Source organism: Elaeis guineensis, chromosome 4, assembly GCF_000442705.2.
Source record: "Elaeis guineensis isolate ETL-2024a chromosome 4, EG11, whole genome shotgun sequence".
Classification (NCBI taxonomy): domain Eukaryota; kingdom Viridiplantae; phylum Streptophyta; class Magnoliopsida; order Arecales; family Arecaceae; genus Elaeis; species Elaeis guineensis.
The window spans coordinates 38237396-38262266 of record NC_025996.2 but is presented as its reverse complement, the minus strand read 5'-3'; the positions used below and the strand labels follow the sequence as shown (position 1 = coordinate 38262266).

Below are 24871 nucleotides of genomic sequence, written 5' to 3'. Positions count from 1 at the left end.
TACTTGCGGTTGACAAGACATATTATGGTATTTGGACACAGTTCATCTGAAGTCACAGCAAGTCATTAATGATAATGAGTTTTGTGATTGTAGAAAACATCCATGCCTCTGGAAGTTTTTGTGGTAGTGGACTTCGTCGGTCCAGCTTTGTCTTACAGGTTTGTCATACATACGTACATGCATATATATTTGATGATGATGTGGAGATGATTCTCCATTGCATTTGATTTCAGAGCAATTCTAGTTAATTTTTGCATTTTTAAATTTATTTCATGCATGATTTTCTTTTTTTGTATTGACAAAATTCTGAATGATGGACTCAAATGCATATTTTAGTACACATACAATCATACAGAAAAATGAAATTGAAAAGGATCAAAGACCAATGGTGCTTAGTCTGATGATTTGGCCCCTCCTTGATGCCATGCTCTATGGGGGAGGTTCCAGGTTCAGATCGTCATGAATTTGAATTGGTGGTGCTTCCAACAGTTTTCGTCGAAAAGGGAAAAGAAGTAATGAAAAATATCTTCTATTGTGTGGATTTGTTAATCATGCATTATGAAATATGGAACATCAAGATTTATGCATATCATCATGTGGAATTGAATATTTAAAGCACTTCAAAAAGATTATCATTGCCATATCTCTTGCAATGTCCCTATATATTTTTACAAAGCTGATTTATAATAGGAAAATAGTAGGTAAAGTTTCATGAAAAGCTGAAATTGTGGCTCAAAAAATCTGGCTGTGGAGATGGTCTGTTAGTGGTTTGTGTAACCCATTTAAATAATTGTTCATTTATGTTAATGACTGTTTTCAAGCTGCAAAAAATTTAACAAAGCAACCAATCCTTGTCAGTTTTCCATTAAGTATGCTTATAATAGGCAGACCTGGCATTTTACATGTACGAATCTATGCCAAGATGTACCATGTCTTGTTATAAGGGATGTGCTGTACCCAATTGTACCAATAAGGCCCAATAAGGTACCAGAACAAGGCCAAATACTGAGACTTAAAACATTGGTTTATGTTATCTACACACATGAAACAATGATATACTTCTTACATCTCTGATAACCCCTTAAATTTGGTGGTATATCAATGGATATTGGAATCCATGAGATGTTAAGAGCCTACGGAAGTGTTTCTGAGGTGCTTAATGCAATGGAAATTGGGAGGCATCCAAATGTGTAGATAATAATTACAAACTGATAATTGATCTTGTTGTGGTTCTTCTGCCAACAAAAATCTAAACTAATACTTGTTTGCAAGTGTAGGTTTGTGAATCTGCTGTATAAGTATATTATAAAGTGATAAAGTTAGAACTCAGAAAACATCCATTAAATCTTGGGCCATCAAACCTTAGGGCATGTTTGGTTCGGGGGGAGTTGGACTCAGGAATGTAAAGGGGAATGAGTGAGTCCCATTCCAGCCATTGGGGGGAGTCCCATTTCCATCCCAATTCCAAGGGGGAATGGGAATGCCCCAATATCTCAAAACCCAATCCCTACTCTTTCCTAATATTTAAATTTCATTCTGATTCTTATCGCGAACGAAACACACCCTTAATATTGTTGTTAAAGGTTATATTGTGTTGCTTGCTTTTCCAAAAGAGGATGCCTTAAAGGAGGTTTTGTGATCTAGTATTAGGATTTTGATGAGCAACATGTCCAATCAATTCAATCAATAGGTGTAGAACAATACTAGAAGAAGAGGGAGAGCAAATGATGGTTTCTTTTAGATATGAAAATGTATTGATAATTGCATAGTGAATTGTGAAAAAGCATGTGACTTGCCAAATGCCAAATTTACATGATGCCAAAGAGGCGGTTATATGTAATGTTTCCAAGTGAGATCCCAGAGGTAAGACCCATCATCTGCATGAAACTATGGGTGAAGCTTTAACCCCAGATCAGTGGTGCCATGCTGATATAGTATTGGTTTGCCCGGTGTGGGGTTGGTTCGGTATATGGAGACTCGATATGAAGGGCGTACTGAGTTTTGTTTCAGTATTGGTGTAGTACAACAGCATAGGATGGGGTGGCACACACCAGTACAATGATCCTTGGATGATAGATTTGCATGATTGCTGGATGAGTTGCACTTTTCATATGGTTAAGACCCTTAACATTAAGAACTTGGAAAAGTGAGATACCTAACCATCTGAAACAAGTGCCAGATATTTCACTTTAAGTAAAATCAGGCCATTACTGGAAAAAGAACCATGGTGTTGCATAAAGCGTTACAATTTAAGAAAGCATGACCATGACTGTTGTTTCCTTGGGGTTATTATTATTGAGGGAAATTTAATAGAAGCATCTGAATTAGCCATATAAGTTTTGGTTGTGTCCATCAAAGAAGGGCGAGGGAAATAAACATCGATAGAGGTTTGTTAGACCTATAGATGATTGCAGATAGAATGGTATTATTTGACAAGAATATCAATCATGAATTCTTAGAGATCATCATCACCCTAGTTATGGAATCCAACTATGGAATCCAATCTTGTTGGTTTGTGTTTTATGGAAGCCACAAGCTACTAAAGAGTCTTGTCCACTCAAACAAGCCACCGAAACAAGCCTTGATCTTGTTGGTTATTTTGTACCTGGATGGAACCTACCCTACATTGAGGGGATGAGAATTTGATGATACATCTGCTAAGCTTCATGAATATCCTTAATAATGGTTATGGTTGTTGCCCTGCGTCAAGACATTACTAAGGAAAAGATTGAAGTTGTGAAGAGTGTCATACTTACAAGTGCTTGATTTTTGCTCTTGGATAATGGAATTGCTAGTTAAGAAGTGGACAGATTAATTCTTGTTTATGAGAAATGAGACATTCAATGGGTGCAAATGATTAAAACGGGCCTGTGTTGGTCAAACACTATCTAGTTGTCCTTGTTTACAACGTTGTCAAAAGCGGAAGTTTTCCTCGAGGTGACAAGACCTCTGTATAGGCCGAGATGCTACGCACCAAAAAGGAGTTTGCCTGAAGAAAGAAACGTGCTAATATAGGAAACTTCCAAGAACTGCATTAGAAACAAATGTTATTTATATCTGAGACTGAAAATAATATAAACATCATGAAATTAATTATTCATGTTTCAAGATTCCTAAATCATGATCATCTTGAGCATTGGATATCATGTTTCACATCTTATGAAACAAGGAATCAAAATATCACTTCCATAATGTGGTTCTATATAAAAGTTGGCAAAAGAAAACCACTGGACAGCCTAACTAGCTTCAATATTCAAATATGATGGTAAGCTTCCACTTCCCATACATGTTACATGCTTCTAAACAACACATAACACATAACACAAAACAATAAACCACTTGATATCCTTGAGTAGCCTTTGTTTATAAGATGTCTATTAGACCAAAATCAACATCGAAATAAAGCTAGCAAAGCTTTAAAAGAATGGGCAAAAAGGATAGGAAGAATCATGCTGGACATCAGATAGGTGCTTGCCTAGATGCCTATCGCTTAGTCTTAGGTGCTTGCCATAGTGAGCCTACTTCTCTTGATGATTGTTGAGGTGCTTAGGGGCATCGTTGCCTCGGCCAAGCATCAAGTCGAGTGCCTAGAGCACCTTTGACAATGGTGCTTCTTTAGTTGGCATTTTAGCTGAGTAAATTTTAGCTTTGGGTCGTCCTAGATTTTTAGGTTTCGAATATAGTTTGGCTGACAATGGACTTTAGTCAGTTAGTTGAATTCGATATATAGTATTTGTATACTTAGTTAACATCATCCATATTATTGAAATGATGTTGATTTAGGCTAAATTAACTCCTTGTTCATTCTTTCCTTACTGATTATTGTGTGTCTTCTTCCTGCTGTGATCATTTCCATAGGCTGACATCCCATGACATGCAGGATGCTTGCAAGCTACCTGTATATCATCCCAATTTTTTCTAAAGCTTGCTGGCACCAAGCATTCACCAAGCAATACCTCTTGCTGCCTTACTTCCCTGATAATATCTGCTTTCCTATAAACTTCCAGCCTTAGGAACTCCATTATAATATTGCAATGGCCCAGCCACATAAGTTAACTGCAAAGAGGGGATTTGGTGCAGCCAGCAGACCACCTCCTACTATGCAGCTACATATATAGATTTTTTAAAACATTGGTGGTTTTGTAGGTCTATGTAGTTCAGGATTATGAAATATGTTATTGAAGTAAGTGCAATTTCTATTGGAAAATATGAAGTCTTTGTGACTATTGCTAATTTTTCGCATGGATCGTAAGGAACTTGCCAATGGCATTGCTTGGGATTGGGAACTGGGAAGGTCGTATCTTGGAGATTGTAGATGATGGAAACTTCTCATTGACTAGTTATATACTTGCACGGTGCTCTTTATAAGAAGATGCTTGGTTTTTTATACTTTAAGACCTGAAGTTTGCTTTCTTTTGTTGATCATTAGATAAGGTGCTATTTATGACTATATTGGCACCTGCTTTAGTCTTGGTTGGTCTGCATTTTTTGAAAGAGTTAGAAGCAGTACTTATTGTCTTTTCATTAATTGTATATCCAATTGATCAGTTTAGGTAATTCCCATGAGTTTTTTTACCTGTTGATTATGTTTATGATAGATTGGACACCAGTTCATAAAGAAGAAAGGTATCTGACCAATGTGCCTTTTCATTGTGCTCTCATTTGAAAGGACATAGAAGCACTTTTTAAGTTTAAGGTAAAAATTGTCTGCGGGTGTTGGGTTAATTGTCCAGAATGTTGGTTCGCTTGTGATAATTGGGGAATTAACACCCCCCTCCCCCCTCCTCTCTTTTCCCCTCTCTCTCTTGTCCCACTTTTACCACATACTGCTTAAATCTGTAACATATTGGCTATTGATTTGTTGGCATATTAGTGGTTAGCTGCCAGCCCCAAATAATCAGGACATGGCTTGACTGCTAGGTCATATTATATTCTGGCAAGCTGATATTATCAGTAGTCCCTTCGGCTGTTAACTGTGGGCTTCTATTACCCCATGAGATGCATGTTGTAATTTATGTTATTTTATTTTCATAAGTTGATATTTGCCTTATCACATTCCAGACCATTAGGGATTAATTTGTGAGGCTGGAGAGGAACTCTTCCATATCAAAATGTTTAGAGTTTAGACTGCTAAAGCGGCAATTTTCAGATCGATGCCTCCTAATAGGTTAGGTATTTGCAGTCATAAGGTTATTGTAGCTTTTAATATATGATTATTTAGATATGCATTGCATGTCTTCTGTGTTGAATGCCAAGCTTTTCATTTGAACTAATTTTTTACATTTAATAATTTCGAGCTGAGAATCTAGGCTTTTATAAAGCTAAGTGCTACATACATCCATGTCACATTTTGCTCGTGTTTACAGAATGAATTAGCGCTAACTGGTGCTCGATAATGGGAATAGATGTTTCTAGACAAATTTAATTGTCTCAGGGAAGGCACCTGGAGTAGGAGGAGAGCATGTTTTAAGTAAGGTATGCCATAAATATTGGAATTAAAAACCACTTACAGGCTATAACAGTGATTACGTCAAAGATCAAACTTGTTCATTGCTTATTTTATGCTTTATATTCTAATACTTTTCCTTCTTTCTGCAGATTAGCATGTTAGTTCCGAATGGAATTGATGAAATCCATCTTCCTCCTGATACCAAAGCTATTAGGGATCTGTGCTTCCTTCCTAATGGACTTGCACTTCTTGCATCACTTGGCAAGAAGTTATCACTTTTCAGGTCCATATACTTTTTATTTAACAGTCTTTTACTAGAATGCTCTGTGTGGTAATTTTTCCTGAAAATCAATTCACACAATAGGTGCTGTTCATTGCAGTGTAGCAAGCAACAATGTTGTCCTCAAATATGACCTACCGGTATTTTTTAACCTCAATAGATATATTGTTTATATGATGTAATCCTTTTTAAGTACCTTCACATACAATGCTTATTAGAATTTTGATTGAATGACCTTTGGAGATTTTTTTTCTTTTTTTGAAATGCTAGTTGACCAGAAGAAACGTTTGCATTTTAAGAAGGTAGACTAATTCTAGCAAAGGTGAACTCTGTGCTGATATAGCAGGGACTTGTTCTGAGCTTGTCACCATCACTATTATTATTCAAGAAGAATCTTGCCTATGTGATTTTGTCAATTGTAGTGTTATACTTTCTCTGTGTCAGAAATTCTAACATGCCTTTTGGAGTACTAAATGTACAGTTTTGCCACACAAGCTGTTCCAAACCATTCTAGCAATTGCCTTTGCTTGCTCATCATAATAGTAGAAGAATTTAGTTATGTTCTATTTCTACATCCTAGAGGGTTATGGTTTGTTATTTTACATGGCTTCTGTTGAATGTTATATATATAGCTTCTTCAGAAGCAAATTTTCCTTTATTATGGTTTAGTAGCTAAAGAACACGGCAATGTTTGATGATACGATGTATTGCCAAATTCTGAAAGATTCGAGAAAAAAAAAACTTGCTTACATACTTGATACTAAGCATGTGACGGTCAAGATATATGATAACTATAAATGGATGGTCACATAAATACATATCAAATAGTCCTGGGAACTTGTAATAAGTAAAAGTGGTTAATGAATAGTTTTTATATTGAAAATACATATCACATAAATTTGAATTAAAAAATGCATACCACCATCCAGTCCTTCATGGAATGTCTATGCTGATTGTAGATGTCAGGATCTCATTTGTGGTCAGGGCCTTGGACTTGACTTTAGACTAGGCGCTGTATCGACCCTTGCATTCAATAATCCAGTCTTCTTTGACAACCACCCTGATATTGATGCTTTATCTGATATTGGGCTAACCATCCCACCTGAGAGAAGATTGCATAAACAAAATTTGACCCGTAATCTTGCTGAGGCTATGGAGAGTAGGAGACACTTGAATACGACACATCTGTTGAACGGTATACACATGAGTCATATGCCGCTATTTAGAATACGATACGATGTAAGATGACGATCTAGATATGACCAAGGATCTTATTTTGCATGCCATATCATTATCTGTAGCAGTATCAGATCCTAAACCACCTTGAGGGGCCCATCTCCTATATGTTATCATATCTTTGTAGGCTTTACATCATGCATTGTTGTTTGCATCTTGCATGGCATGAATTAAACGACTCATCGATGAGTAGATCCATACCATATGGCTGAGTTGTGTGCACCCCTGCCATGTTCACTACTACCTCCCTGGTTACCAAATACATCATCGCTTGAACTGCCATTAGCATCATCACTTGTATTGTGAGGCACCTGGTCATCTGAGAGCTTGGTGGCTTTAGAATTTGTGTGAAGGGGCTCCTTACCAACCCTCTCCAGTGGATCTACATCTTACCTTGTGTGCTTTCGTTCCATGGCTGACCTTGACTGACTGGCTTTGCGTGATGGCTTGACAAGTCCACCAACCTGACTAGCCTTACCTTCTTAATGGGGTCGAGTGCCGTGATGACCTCTCCTCGGCATCTGCATGGTCTCAAGTATAGATCCTTGTGATCCTGATCAGCTCCCATCTGATTTCTATGATTGCTCTTACTGCTAGGCGTAGGCAGTTGTCAGTGTGACATGCGTTGCTCTGGCTGGTGCTTTGCATTCACCCTAGCCTCCTTTGCTATGACACTAGCTGGTTGAGGATATGATCTTGGCTCATTAAGCTGTGGCTGTCATGACCCTCAAACCAATCATTGATCCTTGTCATCTTATGTAAATTTATTATGAAGCCATTCATCATTTTTCAGCTCTACTTTCGCATGGATGCATTTTAATTTGAGTTGTAGATTGCAATGCGTGTATACTAAATCGTTAAGTCTCTTCATTGTTAGGCAGTTCCTCAATTTGTTATTGTATATAAGAGAAGGTTGACCAGTTGCACTTGCAGCCATTGGAAGAGACCATTTGTAAGATGTTCTGGATTGCTAAAATCATAAAATTTTTGGATAATAACCTAAAATGAAACCACCATTCAGCTGCAAATGCAATCAAGTAAACTTCAAATTGGGCACAATTTTTCATAAAATATTAGATCAGTTAGAATTTGTGTCCAAAATTATATGGTTTCATATTGTCTTTGTTTGCCACATCTACCTACTCACCGAAGCTATGGGAGCCCTCCCTACAAGCTTTAATTTGTGAAACATACACCATTTATGGCATCAAATCTTTGGTTGATTTGATAAAGTATTATTCATATTAAATTTATCTCTAGGCATCTGGCGGCAATTGTGGTTTCAAGCTCCATCTTGTGGATAATATTGAGCAGGTAGTCAGTAGTTTATAATCTAGATATATTCCTGGGTTCATGGTATTCCCTACCGATTCGAACCGACCGATACATCCCGTACCATATCATACTGGCGAGAAACCGGTTCGGTTCAGGCCGATTTTTTGAAAAATGGTCTGAACCGGATCGAACCAATCAATTTGGTACGGTATCAGTCCGAATTGCCTGATATCGGATGGTTTGGTCCGGTACGGTACCGGTTCGATTCGGCTTGATTTTTTTTTTCTATTTCTTTTGTTTTGCCGTTGGGTGGGTTTTTTTTTGTATTTTTTTATTATCGGTATGGTATGGTATGGTACCGTACTGACTAGGAACCGTTACGGACCTTGGTACCGGTTTTTGAAACCTTGCCTAGGATACTATATTAGAACCTTGCATTAAGATAATAGGCTGCCAGGGCATGCAGGGAATTTAATTGGCAAACAAAGGATTGCAAGATAATATTTTATAAGGATCAACAAGAGGATTGTACTTGGACAATCTATTGGATGCAACTCCCAGTCCATCTGATAATCCCTTCTCTTCTCAATGATGTTAATTTACTCATCAACATGCTTTGGATATACTTCCCTAATCTTGACCTTAGCAGTCATCATCATATGACACAAAAAGCCCATTTGGGAATACTTTTTGCTATCCACAACACCGAGTCCTCGATACAGAGGTGTGAGAGCCACCTATCTACTCTCTTGGCCGGCTTCCAAAACTGCTAGCTTGTTACTGGCCCCTCCACATGGCTCGCTTTCATGTTACTATGGGCATATTGCTTTGCTGCCACTTTGTACTCATGAATATTAGGCACAAGCCCGCCATCTTCTCAATGAGGCTATCAAGTGTAATGTAGTTTGTGGTGAAGTGGGTAACTGCTGGTCTCAGTATCTTACCTCCTGGTGTGCTTTCTCATTAAAGCCAACACCATGTGTTTTTAAGTTGGCTGCATTTTATAGCGGCATACTCTTCTGTGGAGTTGCATGGAATGAGCTTTGTCTTCCCTCCAACGATTGAAAGAAAAGGTCGAGCTTAAGCCGATTCCATTGCAGAAAGAAAAGAGGCGATACCATTCCCACTGCCATCACTCTGGTCGATGAAAGCAATTTCGTGCAATGAGGGCTTACGTCTTTGGATGTCCGGTATAGGAAGCATCTCTTTGGTCTTCTTTCTCGATCTTCGATCGGGTCTGAATAAGAGCTAACGAAATCCGATTCGAACCTTTGGCATTACCTTCCCCGGTACACTTTCTATATCTCAAGCACATCCCATTCGCCCCCTTTCCTATTCAGCTTTGCTTGCCGCCTATTAAGAGAATAGGTCCCAGTTCACTTATCCAACAAGCTTGAAGACAGTTAAAAGAAAGATCGGATATCAACTACGCCTAACATGATCACGAATGAAGACAGAGAATTGCGTAGATAGGAGGAGGAAACGAACCAACCCAGGGCCCCCAACCAAAGGGGAATGAAATGGAGAAATGATTGGAACGATTGAGGAAAGAAAGAGAATTGGGGCCTCTGGGCTATCTCCAGCACCTGCTTCACCTTGTTCCTATATCATTCAGTGTCAGGTTTAAGCAATGGGCCGTATATGGGCTGTAGATAATGGTAGCCTCTTGATCATCTTAATATCTCCAACAGCCTTATACTATAATCCATTTCCAGTAACCACCTGTACAACATGCCGTTTTTTCATTTGATTAATGACTTGCTCCATCAAGCTTAAGATGTACCGGGCATTGTGTGCCTTGTTAGAAGAATCAACTGAATTATGGAACAATTTCTTCTTATCACGAATGTTAAAAACTTGATGATGCTCGCCTGCTGGGCCCTGTCGAGCCATCACATATCAATGCCAACTTGTATGTGCTCCACTTGTTTCATTAGGAGGCTATCCATCTCTCCAACTCTCCCTTATTATGATCAGGCAACTCACCGTAAGTCTCCGACAATACAGGAGGATCAACTCCTTGACTGGTTTAACGAATAGAGATAAAATGGTGGTAGGAGTGGTCTGTAGTATTTACAGGAATGTGGCTGTAATGGAACTAAGAAGCAATTCCTCTCCACACGCCTCTTTTCTCAACCTTTGATGAGTATGAAGTTAATTTTCTATTGCTTTGAATCTTAGCTGATAAGGCATGTGAATCTAAGTCATGAATACTGCTTGTATATCTTTGGGCTTCTTTCTCTTCTTCTTGTTAGAAGTCCCAAACTAAATGCTATCTGGTTGTCACCCATACCAGCAATTTTTCGCTGATTGGCTCCTTATGTAGCCTGGAGCCTTGGTGGACTTGAAGCTAGAACCCTCTCATCTATGGGGGCCTATACTGTATCCTGTGTGTGGTAGCCTTCTTCCTCTGCCACTGATTATTTGGATCATTCAGTAAGGCAACTTGACTCTGGGCCTTCGCCATGTCATTTGGATCCGATACCTCATAGACCTCCTAAGCCCTGGAGTGATATAATGATAACCTAGTTACATGATGATCAATCTTTTCTTGTTCTCGATGTTTTTCTTCTTGGCCTCTTTAAGGTCATGAAAGTGCTTCTTCATCAAACATTGAACCTCTTGGAGACATCTTTTGCTCGTAGTCACATTGGGATGACGGCCAGCCAAATACTGCCTTAATCTAGTTATCCCACTCACTCTCCACTTTGCAGTGTACTGCTTGCACCTCCAATGATGCTGGACTGAGATTATGATACCATGCAACCAATCAATGTTTGCATCCTTATGGTTCATTCTTGAATCTATTTCTACAAGTTTGATAGTGCACTTCGTAAACCATCTCATTCATTACTACGAATTACATGAGTGGATCTATACTTTTTAAAAACATGTATTTTAGACATATTATTGACTTTATAATCTAATTTCACTTAATAACTATGGTAATGTACAAAATAATGTAAATATTATGTGTGTTTTCCTGAAAATATGGCTGAATTACCCATACACATTGCCATTGTTTTCATTATTTTTGTTGAGGTAATGATTTTTTAAGTGATAAACACTTAAAAATTTGATAATTTACATTAAAAAATGGCTCAATTACTTTAGAAAATACTTCTAATTATCTATACAGAGTACTAACTTCTGATTTTTTTTCTATTTTTTAATATTTAGTTAGTTAATTAAAATTATTTTTAATTAGAAATATATAAAGTTTTAATTTGAATTAATTTAGAATCCTACCAAAAATATTACATATATTTTTATAGTCCATGAGTATGTCTTAATCACCACTTATTTTGAAATTTATTTGAATTGGGCTTAGGTTTAGATAGTCATAATTATGCTCAAGATCTAAGCAAATTACTACCAGAAAAAAACACAGCAAGTATTATGCCCATCCTCAAACATGTTACCATTTTTTAGTTTTCAAACATTATTTTTCTTAATTATTTTTAACTGTAAATATACTTTTAATCTAAAAAGTTACATGGTCCATGAAAAATTATGATTTCTTCTTCCATGGTAGATTGTCCTTTGACCTATAGTATATGATGACATCATTCCAAAATACAAAATCTTGGCGTGATTGTCCCTTATTTTACCACTTTTTATCCTATTTTTTAGGTATTAAAAAAAGAGGAGAATGAAGAGAAGGGAGGAGATTATGCTTGATCTTAGCTTGGATTGGATCTCAAAACCATGAAAACATCTTTCTCCCCTGGTTTTCCTTGCTTTCCCATCCTCCATGCTCTTAGCAGAAAAGAGAGGAAAAAGAAAGCAGGATACCTTCTCCTCCATTTTTAATCACTGGAGGCTCAGATGCAACTCAAATTGACTCATACTCAGTAGAAACAGGTGGTTCCACTTTGTTCTGACTGATTCCCATCAAATCTGAACTGAACATGCAAACTAACCTAGTTCCGCACTGGTTCAGTATGGTATGCCCTGGGTGGTTCAGGTCAGTTTTGCCTCAAGCATATGGCCCTCAATTGTTGAATCTTGTGACAGGTACCCTTTTGAATCAGTGATTAGTTCTGAAATGAATATTATCTCCACAATTGGCAGCTCTTCTTTCATAATGTTTTCAAGCTCTGGATCTTTAATTGATGAATCTTTAAGACTCTAACCATAAAATCCATGGCTTGTGTGTGAGTCTGATGGCAAGAACATTCATCTAGTGGATTTGCAATTGTTGCATCTGTGACTGTCCATTTGTTGTGATGGGATTGTCATGGCCAACTCTGTGAGTATGAGGTTTTGAATGCCACATTTGATTCCTTTGTTTCATTATCTGCCTGAATACTAGTCTCTTCTTGATTAGCTAATTCTCTAGAGTTACCAACAGAGCTTTTCTTGAAGGCATGGAGTAACCAAAAATGGCATTTAGATCTATTTCAACATGACATCATGAAGATCTCATTGTATTTGGGAGATCTTTTCTGAGCATCCCTAGGTTGGTCTTCCATGTTCCCTACATGGATGACCATCTTGTTCACTGCATGAAAGACATAAGTGATAATTCAAATGATGCAAACCCAAGGACAGGGTTCAAGGTTCCAAACTAAGAAGAAAGGGGAAAAGATATGAATGGGAGACATTGAAGAAGAAATGAGAATGATGGGGAGATGGAATCCACAATTAGTGGAAGCGGTAGTGGATGCAGTAATGGATGCAGGTGTGGATGCAGTATGCAAATGGCTCCCCAAAAAAAAAAAAAGGGAATAAGATAATACTTAAGAAGCAGGTGCTGGGATGAATTCATGAAGTGGGTACAGCACCCTAACTAGAAGTTTCCTGCTACTTAAATTCCTCTGTGGAAGTTCTAAAGCCGGTCTCATATTTCTTTATAGAATCTGACCTAGTTGAAACTAATGGGCAATCTTTATCTATTCAGAACCCTAATCCAGCCTATTATCATACTTAGACTCTGTTCACAGAAATGAACTAACCAAATTTTTAGCTGAAATATTAACTTTCCTGATTAAAAGGATTTTCTGGTCGAGTTCTATAGTTATAGTTTTAGACCGGTCAAGTTTCTCTGAACACTTTCCCTGATTTTTATCCCTCAAACAAATCACAAGAGATGTGAAAATAAAACAAAAACCAACATGAAGTTTTGTATGAATCATACCAACTACCAAGACATTCCAAGCTTTGGTTGGACTAACAGATACCAAAACAATTTTCAGTTCATGGTTCTTCTTCATATTGGATTCAGGTTTGGTATCTACAGATTTATCATATGGGTTTATTGAGCTCCGTTGAGAAAATTTTGCTGCCTTTTCCACCCTTTTTCTCATTTCATTAGGGATGGCTTTTCACTGCATCTAAAGATAACTTGATAAATTGTACTTTCTGGAACTAACAAAATTCTAGTTACTTTTGATCCACTACAATGGACTTAAAACATTCTGCACTTCTTTGTCAAATCACATAGCATTGTAACAAAAAACTTACATATCAATGTTAATATTTTGTAGGGTCCTGCCTGGTCATGCTCAAGGGATATCAACAGTCCATATCATATTTACGCTGGATTGCAGGTCTTATTCCTTTATAACCTTGTTCTTCCTTTATAAGCTTTTGCTTTTGTTTGCAGCATGTTTTAAGTTGTAAATTTAAAGTGATTGATTTCTTTACTCATCACAGAATGGCATGCTTTTAGTGTTTGATGTTCGTCAAACTGCACAACCAATGAACTCTATAGAGGGCCTGTCCAGGCAACCAGTTCATACTGTGCACTCTATTGGTCTTGATAATGGAGCCAAGAGAGTGCTCACTGCTTCATCATTAGGTCCCTGTACATGGGAAAATGTTGCTGGCAGTGGAAGGTCAGTAGTAGTGCACTTGATACATTTATCTGATGTGTGCAATCTCTTTAGTTTGCTATTGCTTTTGAGAATGCTTTCTTTTGAGTTTCATTTGCTATAATGCCATTAGTTATATTTTTTCCTTCCCAAATAAATCAAATTGTTCTGTTATCATGCTTATTGCTCTGCATCTATTGCAAACTTTATTTTGATTTTTCAGTTAGGAAGCCCTCCCATATATGGCAGCAAAATATAGAATTGCTTGTGCAGATTCATTCGTTCGATAATTGATCTTATTTTCACATTTTTCTTTTTCTCGACCTCTTCTGTTCTTCATGTGCTGTCCATATTAGTTCCATCTCTTGCCAAGTATGATCCTTGACTCTTACTATGTTACCATGCTCAAATCAATTGAACTTCTGCAGATCACTAGTGTTGCAAAACTAACAGCATCCACAGGTTCTGACTCGTCTTTCCTTCGGCAACTTGATTTAGATGATATTATGCTTCCCAATTCCATTATTGTTTATTTTCATTGTCGATACATTGTTTTTTTGTTCTTCCAGATCAAGATTTTTTCGTTAAATATAATAACATGAATGTAATATTAATCTGAAAATTCTTTAATGCATTAACTCATCTGTCTCCTGAATTCATTACATTCTAAAAGTGGTGCTGTTTTCTTTTGTATCATTATTGTAGTTAAATAGCAAAAGAACAGCATACAACAGCCAGTCCAAGTCTATTATAACCTGTTTCAAATTTTCATTATAATTCAACTTCGAATGGTATATATATATAGGTGTATTGGTATTGTTGTCCAGGCTAAGCACTTTAAGTCCAATTATAAAATTTTTGTGGCAAAATTCTCAAGAAACAAAAAGAGAGAGAGTAGAAAAACATGAAGAACATATTAAAAGATGGGGATCTAATGACAGTTAGAACACCTACAGGAATAACTCATACTTTCATTATTCATTCAAGATATAATCATACTTGAATCTGAAAATTGTTGGCCAGGTATGACAAAATTAAAACATCATTGAACAAATGGTGTTGTTTGGTATTATTTTCCTTGCCTGAATCTCTTTTCTTCAGAAAAACATCTCTTTAGCAGACCAGGATGATTTTTCTTCTTCGCCCAACGCTAAATAAATTCAATGATCTTTGATCTCTCAAACATTTATTTCAAATGCCCTTCAGGCTATGATATACTACTGGACCTGCTCTAATTCTACTGGTCTTTTACCTAATCTTGGCCTGATGCCCAAACTGAACAACTCCATCTAAGCTCTAAAAATGGCTGCATCAGGATCAGCCTGACCTTTTAATTATGCAAATTCATGAGGAACATGGCAAGACCAAATTAGATGTGCTATTCTCTTGATTGGGAAAAGCATATATACTACTAGTTTATGTGCTTTGGTGTTCTCCTAATGCTTTTTGTATCATGCAAGTTAATTGAATTGAAGAAGTTGACTTAGATTTGATTTTGATAACTGAATATATTTTAACTATTGTTTTCTAATTTGTGTTGACATTTGCTAATGCGCTTTGTCAGAATATTTTACCTTTTCCCATCTTTATAGGATATAATATTTTTGACAAGCTAAAGCAGCAAAGTTTTGAAAACTTAATTTGCTGCTTTCATTAAATTATACTTGATTATGATCCCTTACTAAATTTTTGCTGCAGACCAACTTTGTTACCTGAAATGGAGAATCAAGGTGTATGCATATCTCTTGCTTGTGGCAGTTCATGTAATGACATAGTTGCTTCATTTCGCCCCAAGGTTGAGCTCCCTAGTGATAGCATCGCTTCTCAGACCTCACTGTCACCTTCACCCACTCTTTCTAATTCAGGAAAGTTAGGTTCTCATGTCCTCATGAAAAGGGTTGATGGTTCATCCTTTCGGAGACATGAGATTGGCTATGGAAATGTAAGTGAACTTCGGATGTCAAAATCTGCCATCATATGCAGAGATGGCAAGAACCCGTTGTTTGCTTATGGGGATGAGTCAACTTATGGGGTGTGCATTTGGGATTTACCTTCTTTCCAAGTCCATACCCGTCTGAAGCCACATCAGCACCCAATTCTTGATTTGAAGTATCAACGAAACTCCACAGGCCCTGGATTTCTTGGCTGCATAAGTGAGGACAGGTTGCAGTTATTCACTTGTTATTGATCTATGATGTCTTATACTCTTTTTGGTGGCTGAGGCTGTTGCAGGGGTCTCTTCACCACGAGACTACATGGAAAAGTTTTGCATAGTCTAATGTTATTATTGCTCAAATTGTAAGTGGCGCTATACAAAGTATAGAGATTATACCTGTACAGAGTATGAGGGAGGGCTAAATCATGCAGAGAATCAACATATGTGCAGTAATAACTGATGAGAAGGGTATAATTAACTTGTCGCTCTAATGGGACTTTAGCAGCATGCGTATTATCTGGTCCATGCTGGCTTGTTGTGATAATCTTTATTATTGTTCGTACCACTTCTCTTTCATTTTTAGTTCAAATTTTAAGAAGTGAAGGTGGGTTGTGTTTCTAGTTTGCGTAACAAGAAAATGGCAACTGTGGCAATGCAACTGATGACAAGCTTACTATTTTTTGGGAACAGAATCCTATTTTCAGCTCGGGTTTTGAAAATCAACACCTTGATGTGGAATCATCTGAAAACCTGGACTTCGTCGTCCAAAACTAGTGGGTGATATGAAAGTTTTTGTTGAAAGCAAAATAAAAGAAAATTTTGATATGCACTTGAAAAATTTTATCAATTCACTTCTCTCTCTCTATATCTCTACTTATATTCTAGATTAAGTCTTTGCTTGTGGCAACACTATGGTCGATTGATCTTCATTCTTTTTGATGAATTCTGTATTCATTCTGATGTAGGGAAACTGTAAAATTATGCAACTGTGCTTTGTTAATGCTTTAATGAAGGGGACGGGAGAATTTGCGTTCTAGCTCTCCGCATGTGAGAGGAGACAGAATGCCTGTGATATACCCATATGGTTTCAGAGGTTTTTGATTATTGATGTTAGTTGACGAATATACTCATTTTAGCTGGTGCACTTGTATTGTTTCCCCTTTTTAGGAGCAAAAAACAGACTATAAGTAGGTTACATTATGACCATTAGGGAATACCTACATATATTTTACACGGAGGTACTAGTAAGGTTCATAGCCATGCTTGTTGGATGGAAAGGCTTTCATATCGTATTAAAGTTAAAGATTAGACATTTTGTAGGTTTTGATCCCCTAGGGACCATCAGACTCCATCGTTTGCAGACATCCTTATTATAAGTTTTTTCCGTGTGACACACCATGAGTAGAAGGAACTAATTAAAAATGTGGGAGCCAAGCAAGAAGGTAAGGACCTGTCTACGTCGATGGAAGTTCAGGAAGGGCATAAAAACTTACATGAGATTTAGTTCAAGGCAAGAGCAAAGATGACCTGAAATAGATGGGATCACGCTTGATGGTTTTAGTAGGAAAATAAGAGGATAGAGAGAGCTATTTCGAATGAGAAATGAGATGAAGATATTGAACAACAAGAAGCAATTACAAGGGAACCAACCAGGAAAAAGTAAATACATTGTTTTCTACTCTATTTGAAGTGTTTTCCTGACAAATCCTCAAAGGAGAGGGAATGTTGAACGTTATTCTCTTTCCTTCCGAGAAACCAATAAAGGATCATGCCCACCATGCTCCTTCCTACGTGTCTACTTCCACTTATTTCACTCTCCAATTAACCACAAAGATGGACGTAGCCAAGCAAATTCTTTTGGGACCTTACAGAAGAAATTTGGCAGGTTTGTAAACTTCAAGGCACTTTTGAGACCAGACATCAAAAATACTGGACCATCTCGCTTTAGCCAGGTTGTTTGCCAATGGTATTGCTCCTCGCAAGGCAGGCCATGTTTCAATCTTGTCAGGGACAGGACAGGAGACTTCAGATATCCATCGTAGCCTCTGCGTCAGAAGTCAACACATGTAACAAAGATAGATGAGATGTTTGTGACGGTGCAATCCCCTTGGCCCACCATCATTATGACCTCTCTGCCACCCCTACAACCAAAACGCAAAAAACGACATTAGGAAGTCAGTCGTGAAGACCCTAGATTCCCCAATCATGTGTTGGTTAATAGAGATGTCATTTTAATTGTTAAAATGATGTGTTGGGTACTAAATTCCTCCTGCATTCTAAACGTTTAACTTTAAGAGCAATGTACAAGAAAAGAAGTGCTTTTGGTGGAGCACATTTTATCATCGAGAGTACTAGTAATACTCTAATAGTCGCAGATGGTATCAGAATTTTTGATACAATAGTTTCAATGATGAAATTGCACGGTATGGGTCGATTTGTGCCATAAAGATATTGAAATTCTCCTATATTCGTTTAAAGAAAGACTCCTTATGAAATTTCTCGACAAATTTTTCTATTCAATTGTTAAGGAGAAAGAGATAGCATGATACATCCCATCACAGGACCACCCAAAGGAGTCCAAAAAAAGAGGGAAGAAAGATCACGGCACATCTTGAGCAGGGCCATGCATAGGTTCAGTATATTTTGGTGCCACGCAACCAATGCATAAGCTTGTGATTTTGAATAGGAAAATATGTTTATCAGTAGAGAGCTCGACGAATTCCATCCCTGCTTTTATCGTTTTGTTTTTATAATTCATTAGCGTGGCTCGCATGATTGGTAGCTACCCTGTCATGTTCAAGGCGATGCATTCATGCATGGACCTTTCAGAAAGGATAAGTATAGCTGAAGTTGCAACAGTGGAGCTCCGCCTTGCATTTCCACATGCTTGTAGGAACATGGAAAAAAAGCCAAACAAAAAGTTTGTTGCACCAGTCATCGTCTTCTTCTTTCTTTTGAAAAAGAAAGGAAAAAAAAATAAAATAAAAAAAAAAGGTCGCCTGTGGGTATTCTGATCTACAAGGGGGTTGCACTCCCATAATACTCAATCAAGAGAGATCAAAATGGATCAATAATTTTAACCAGGTTAAAGAGGAATAGGTACCCTAAAGTGCTTATTGGCAATTTTATTCTGACTTTCCAAAATATTTTTTCTTATTTCAACTCTATTGGTAGGTTTCATTTAGTTAAATAAAGCTGGATAAGTGGATTTTTTAGGTTTGATAACCCATTATTTTAGGTTCTTGTCTATTTTGGCTGCATCTGGTCAAGATAAACTGAGATGGCTATTACAATGTATATAATTTTATTATGGATAACCTTTTTTTTTTTTTTACCATCCATTGTGGCATCCAAGCGTACTCATGTCAAGTGGTGAACTAGACAATTCCCTAGTGGTCATTGTTCTCCTTTTTTTTGGGAGGTTCCAAGTTCGAGTCTTGGGTGTGGTGTAGCCCAAGGTGTGAAGACCTGGCTAATTTTTCTTGGTTGCTCAATGGATTTCCTCAATTTGCAGTTGCAACCCGGGGTCATTTTCTATAAATTAACAGCCAAGATCTGGACAGCAAACAAATATTTATTTTCTATAAATTAACGGCCAAGATCTGGACAGCATACAAATGTTTGTAGAGGAGCGAGAGATTAATACGTGATTCAATCACCCCCTACCCATGAACCTTTTCTTATTTTGCTCTAAAGTTCAATCGATCTCAACGTTCCTCGCATCTCGACCAAACTGTTCTGTGCCTCGTGGACCAAGATGTGCATGGATTTCATCTTAAGAAATGGATTTATGGTTTCCACAATTTCCAGATGCACTTGTCAATCTGTTGTGGTTGATGCCTATGATTTGTATATTTTAATAGAATAGATGAAAAAGCCAAGGGGATTAAGAACCAAGAACACTACATGGTAATGTTAAACATTGTTTAATTGTGATTCCAGATTTCTTTTTAATTTTGAAAAAAAGCATGTTAACTTCTTCCATACATTTAAAAAATATGAGAGCATAATGACATGACAATGCCGAAATTAGTAAATTACCCCTCCACAAACCATATATTTTTATCTGCCAAGTAACGCATGTTACAAATGAAGAGTTGTATGCAAATCGAACTCAAAATTAAAATTCCTAGTAGGAGCTTCAGAAAGTTTGATGGTTGCCAAAAGATTATAGTATTGAGAGGAGAACTAGAATTATGAGATTTCGTGATTAGATAATTTTATGTCACTGTTAGGGAGTTGATGTGAGGTTGACAGCTTGCAAAGATATCTTTTCAATCCTCTCATCATCTTGGAATTTTGCTTCATATTTCAACTTATTCTTGACATGAGAAGACCTGGATGATGATAATGATGATGACATAGATTTCCAATCCTCTAAAACTCTTAAACTCTAGTATATCCATTCACATTCAACCTAAATTTCTCCAATGCTTACAGCTACAGAGGGCTTAAACTGCCGCTGCAAACTAGTGAAATTTTCTTTCACTAATTTTTATTCCCCATATCGCAACATAGACCAAGCCAACATTATTTGTTTTGTTACAAATACAACAATACCAACACCCGCACCTCAATGATTGATAAAATTTTAAGACCCCAAACGCCTCAACTACTGAATTATGTAGTAGTAGGGCAGCCCTCACTTTGAGGAAACAACAAAAAAAATCAAAGAAGAGCAAGAAAAGCAGACACACACAAAGAGTCAAGAGCAGGCCAAGTGATGGTAAGCTGCATCAATTGAAGCACTCAGGCGTGAGGGAATGGTCCCTCCTGGAGTCCTGGCAGTAGTAGTAGACCATATAATTGCTCTGTGCCCATGTCATTGCAGCATACTGCTGAGAGCTGAGCCTAGAGCCAGATGGTGATGCAGCGATCGGACGGCAATTGGATGGCGCGTAGGCTGAGCACCCTCCAATCATGAACTTGGTGAACCTTGCAACAAATGGCTGGTAGCGGTAGTCGGCCTTGTATTTGCCGTCTTCAGTAGCCCATGACGACGCATCCCAGATGGATCCATAGACCCACATTGGCCGCACCGGAAATGTCGCTTCATCCTTCCTCGCATATCTCCTAATCGGCACATCATCTACAAAGAATCTGCACAGATGAATATATCGAGCTGAGTCCACTTTGCAGTCATGCAAGACTACTCATCATGGTCAAGTTCTGAAAACTTGCCATGACTGTACAATGAAGTGAAATTGTCTTTAGCAAATTGATCAGTAGGTAAGCTAATATAAATCAGCTTGGACCATGAATGTTAGATTTAAAATGTGTATCATATCATTGATGACATTTCTTGAAAAAAATAGCTTAGCATATGTTTTCCAAGATAGAGATTAACAATAATTACCTATCTAAGTCCCCAGAGTTCTAGTGAGCTCCTCCTCTATTCTTCTTTATTTGGCAACATCAAAAGAGATTTATCTGTTAACTAATCCAAGAATATAACTTGGTTATTTATTTCATTATCACTTTGCACCATTCATTCTAAGATTAAAAGCAGACAAACAATATTATTGCTAAGTTAAAGATTTTTGTCAGTATCTCATCCTTCCTGTTCATTTATACTTTCCGTACAATACCGCAGCAATTCGGACTGAGCAGTCTTAGGAGTAACATTGCTGGAGTCCCCACATCTATCAAGTCCTTTGCATGTACCTGTATACTCTTTGTAATAGAGAAAGAGAGAGCAATGGTTTTTATAATGGCGTGCAAGTCATAATTCCTTCATGATTGATATCTGTGGGTCCATGGCTTGCATGGTTCACAGAGAAAAATGTCCTGATTAAAATAATGTGATATTTTGCTCTCTAGCATATTTAAAAAAGCCATTGAACAAGTTGCATGTTTCTAGCAAAAATTTCATTAGTTTTATATATAAACAAAATTTTATTCGTAATTTCAATTAAATGACGTATTTAGTGGGACCCATATGATAAAATCAGCCATGTCAAAAACCTAGGGAAACGCTCTGTTGGAGGTGAGGAATCACCACTGGGCTAAAACCCAATTCACATGATCTGATTATGATATATTACTGTGAATCTATGAAAAAATTCAACTTCTTATTGACTTCTCTGCCATGCACATCTGTACTACTGTAAAAGCACTAATTATCTTTCAATTTAGTCCATTTTGATTATTTAATTAATAACCTTCTATTTTGTGGGACATATTACTCTTTTATGACACTTCCTGAACTTAGCCCCTCCAATAGTCTATTCCCATGCACCTATCATACCAAATAATAATATAAGATATATGTAGATATCATGCATAGAGTTACAATGAATCCATGATCATTCATTTCTTTTCTTCTGTAAACAAAAGAATTTTAAACTTTCTCTTTCCTTTTACAATACACATGCAAGTAAATCAGATTCCTTGAGTGACATGTTATCAAACTTGCCACCCTTTGTTGGTAAAAGAAGTAGGTCCCTTTGGACTGCTAGATATGAGGATCTCATATTTTATGTGATTTATTTCTTTCCAAAAAGCATGATGCAAGGGCTGTTGAGGTAGTGCCATTAGATCACTATCCTAATTACCCAATACTGGATTGCAATCACTTACATGATCTCATCAGGGTTCCACAATATTGCATAGTGATGGAAGCCGGCAGTGGGGTCGAACCATAGGTGGAACCTCATCTCTCTACCAATGATCCTCCCATCTCCACTCCCTCTCACATACACATTAGTCTGCAGTGTGTATGGCTTCCCCGGTGTCGTCCCTAAGAATTCGATGTCGACCTCGTCGTGGAATCCAGGGTGTGCTTCATTGTTTGAAAGCTACAGATCGCCAAACCATCAAGTAAAAGCTAAACATCATGATAACTGATAGAAATTTGCATGACTTAATTTAATTAGTGCAGGATTGCAATATGTTACACCGGACAAATGATTTGAGTTTCCTCACATAGAAAGCTGTGATCACACCAGCAGTGTAGCCTGTTTGGAGCTTGACTGATGCACCAAAGTATCCATTTCGAAATGGACGAATCGACTTGAATCCACTTCCTATATACATATTAGGCATGAAGAGGGTCAGTAATTCACATTTAGAAGTTTAAATGAAGATAGAAGGGAAGAAGTGAAAGGAGATGAAGTGTTAGTAACAGACCTGAGGTGCTATCAAGCCAAATTGTTAAGGAGGATTGGTCTTGGGAGAGAGACTGATGCTGGGGACCCCAAAGGTTGTTGAAACCTTGATAGAAGCTTATAGGCCTGAACTTGGAACTTGGATAGTATCCGGGAGAAGGCTGGGAAAAGGTAGAGTGGAACATGAGGAGGAGTAGAAAGGGGAGGAGAAGAGCCATTGGAGGCTGAGGACAACAAGAGGGAACAAGGGACTAGATAATTTATTAGTAGGAGGAAAGAAATGTGACTGTGGGTGGGAGCGAGGGAGTGTAATGGGCGCATTTGTGATATATATAGGAAGATTGAGTGGTCCCACTAGGTTGGAACTTGTAAGGATGTTGATGGGAAGTTATATTGAGACAAACCGAAAAAATGGCTAGCTATGGGGAGGAAAAAAGGATTAAATTTCAAGGCTCCAGGAAAACTGTAAAAATCCTTTTGGCATTGCATGGTGCTCCCTATAAACATGTGAGATTATAATAATTGATTAATGGAATTGATTGATACAAGAAATTTCTCTAGATTGTAGGGATTGATACAAGAGGTCATTCAGTCCTAACATAGAAGAGGTTGATATAGAAACAATCTCCAATTCACTAATATTGCGAATATATTTAATTCTTATGAAGAACTTGGTTAACAAAATATCAAATTCTCATGAAAGATAATTAAAGTGTAGCAAGTAGTAAGTACTACCAACCCACTTCCAATCATTTTCTCTGCCTGTCTATCATAATTAGAAGTGAAAGTAGTATTGATAATATCCATCCGGATCTATTTTCATATCTCAAACTGATGTAGATATGGATAAAAATTTAAGGATCTAATTAATATCCTTATCCATATCCATATCCATAACAAAAAAAAAGATATGAATATGGATAGACAATTGTCCAATCTATATCCGAATATATGAATTTATGTGTAATCCTATATAATTTTATATAATATTCATTAATTTTTTTTAAAAAAAATTACTATCATATAAAAATACTATTATCTTGATTTATCATATATTTAGTAATATCTTTGATTCCGTAATCATAAAGTTTAATTATCTAATTTATATCTATAATTATATCCATATTTTTGGTATCTAAATTACGTCTTTATTTATTTAAAATAAATATGAATATAAATTTTTACATTTGAATAATATCCATATCTATAGTTGTTACATAAAAGAAATATGGATATAGATATATTAGTATCCAATCCGATTTCAACCCGATTCATAATGCATAGCAAAATTTCTATTTTGAATTTTTTGTAGATTGATCTCTGAAACTTCTAATATTTGTGTATTAGCTCATATTATTATTATTATTTATAGAAAGGGACTTTTTAAAATTATCTATTTGTACAAATCAATCTTTCTGCTATTCTAACCTAAATTGAGGTTAACTAGGACATAGAATGACATAAATGCCCTTAATTTAATAACAAATGAGACTCAGAACTCAGCATCTTCTTGCTCACTTTGCCTTCTTTTAGCTCAGGACTTGGCTGCTAGGAGGACCAATGATGAAGGGGCATGGTTAACAGGTTGCTTAAATTTGATAGCTAAGGATAAGGTTGCCTAGAAAATATGAAATTAACATTATTAGGAGAATATAAGTAAGATATTTCATTATCATCTAATCGGCGTTTAGGATGTATCAGCAATAAGTTCCAAGACTTGAAGGATTAAAATATAAATATAGAAATGATAGAGATTATTATGTTAAATATAGA

At 36.9% G+C, this 24871-nt stretch overlaps 2 protein-coding genes across 2 annotated transcripts in view; one reads left to right on the top strand and one right to left on the bottom strand.

The window, feature by feature from the left end:
- Positions 1–16839, top strand: part of LOC105042936 (uncharacterized) — a 40402-nt gene extending 23563 nt beyond the window's left edge. Inside the window, 9 exon segments of the mRNA XM_010920308.4 lie at positions 94–158; positions 5367–5391; positions 5394–5417; positions 5420–5475; positions 5599–5732; positions 5830–5869; positions 13730–13792; positions 13899–14080; positions 15755–16839. Of these exon segments, the coding sequence (XP_010918610.2) occupies positions 94–158; positions 5367–5391; positions 5394–5417; positions 5420–5475; positions 5599–5732; positions 5830–5869; positions 13730–13792; positions 13899–14080; positions 15755–16244 (1079 nt within the window). The 3' untranslated portion in view covers positions 16245–16839.
- A 3546-nt stretch (positions 16840–20385) lies between these two features.
- On the bottom strand, positions 20386–23396 carry LOC105042937 (probable xyloglucan endotransglucosylase/hydrolase protein 32). Its single transcript, XM_010920309.3, has 4 exons — positions 23121–23396; positions 22917–23017; positions 22572–22789; positions 20386–21092 (listed from the first exon to the last, which is right to left on the bottom strand). Exons 1-4 carry the CDS (start codon positions 23314–23316, stop codon positions 20729–20731), a joined length of 879 nt encoding a protein of 292 aa, XP_010918611.1. The 5' UTR covers positions 23317–23396; the 3' UTR covers positions 20386–20728.
- Between the last annotated feature and the right edge of the window lie 1475 nt (positions 23397–24871).

What these genes read in the sequence shown, in the direction of transcription:
- LOC105042937 (XM_010920309.3), bottom strand. Translation starts at nt 23,316, where the DNA reads ATGGCTCTTCTCCTCCCCTTTCTACTCCTCCTCATGTTCCACTCTACC. An exon ending in GTGTGATCACAGCTTTCTAT is followed by an intron (nt 22,790 to 22,916) that starts GTGAGGAAACTC and finishes GGCGATCTGTAG; the next exon opens with CTTTCAAACAATGAAGCACA. An exon ending in TGGAACCCTGATGAGATCAT is followed by an intron (nt 21,093 to 22,571) that starts GTAAGTGATTGC and finishes TCATCTGTGCAG; the next exon opens with ATTCTTTGTAGATGATGTGC.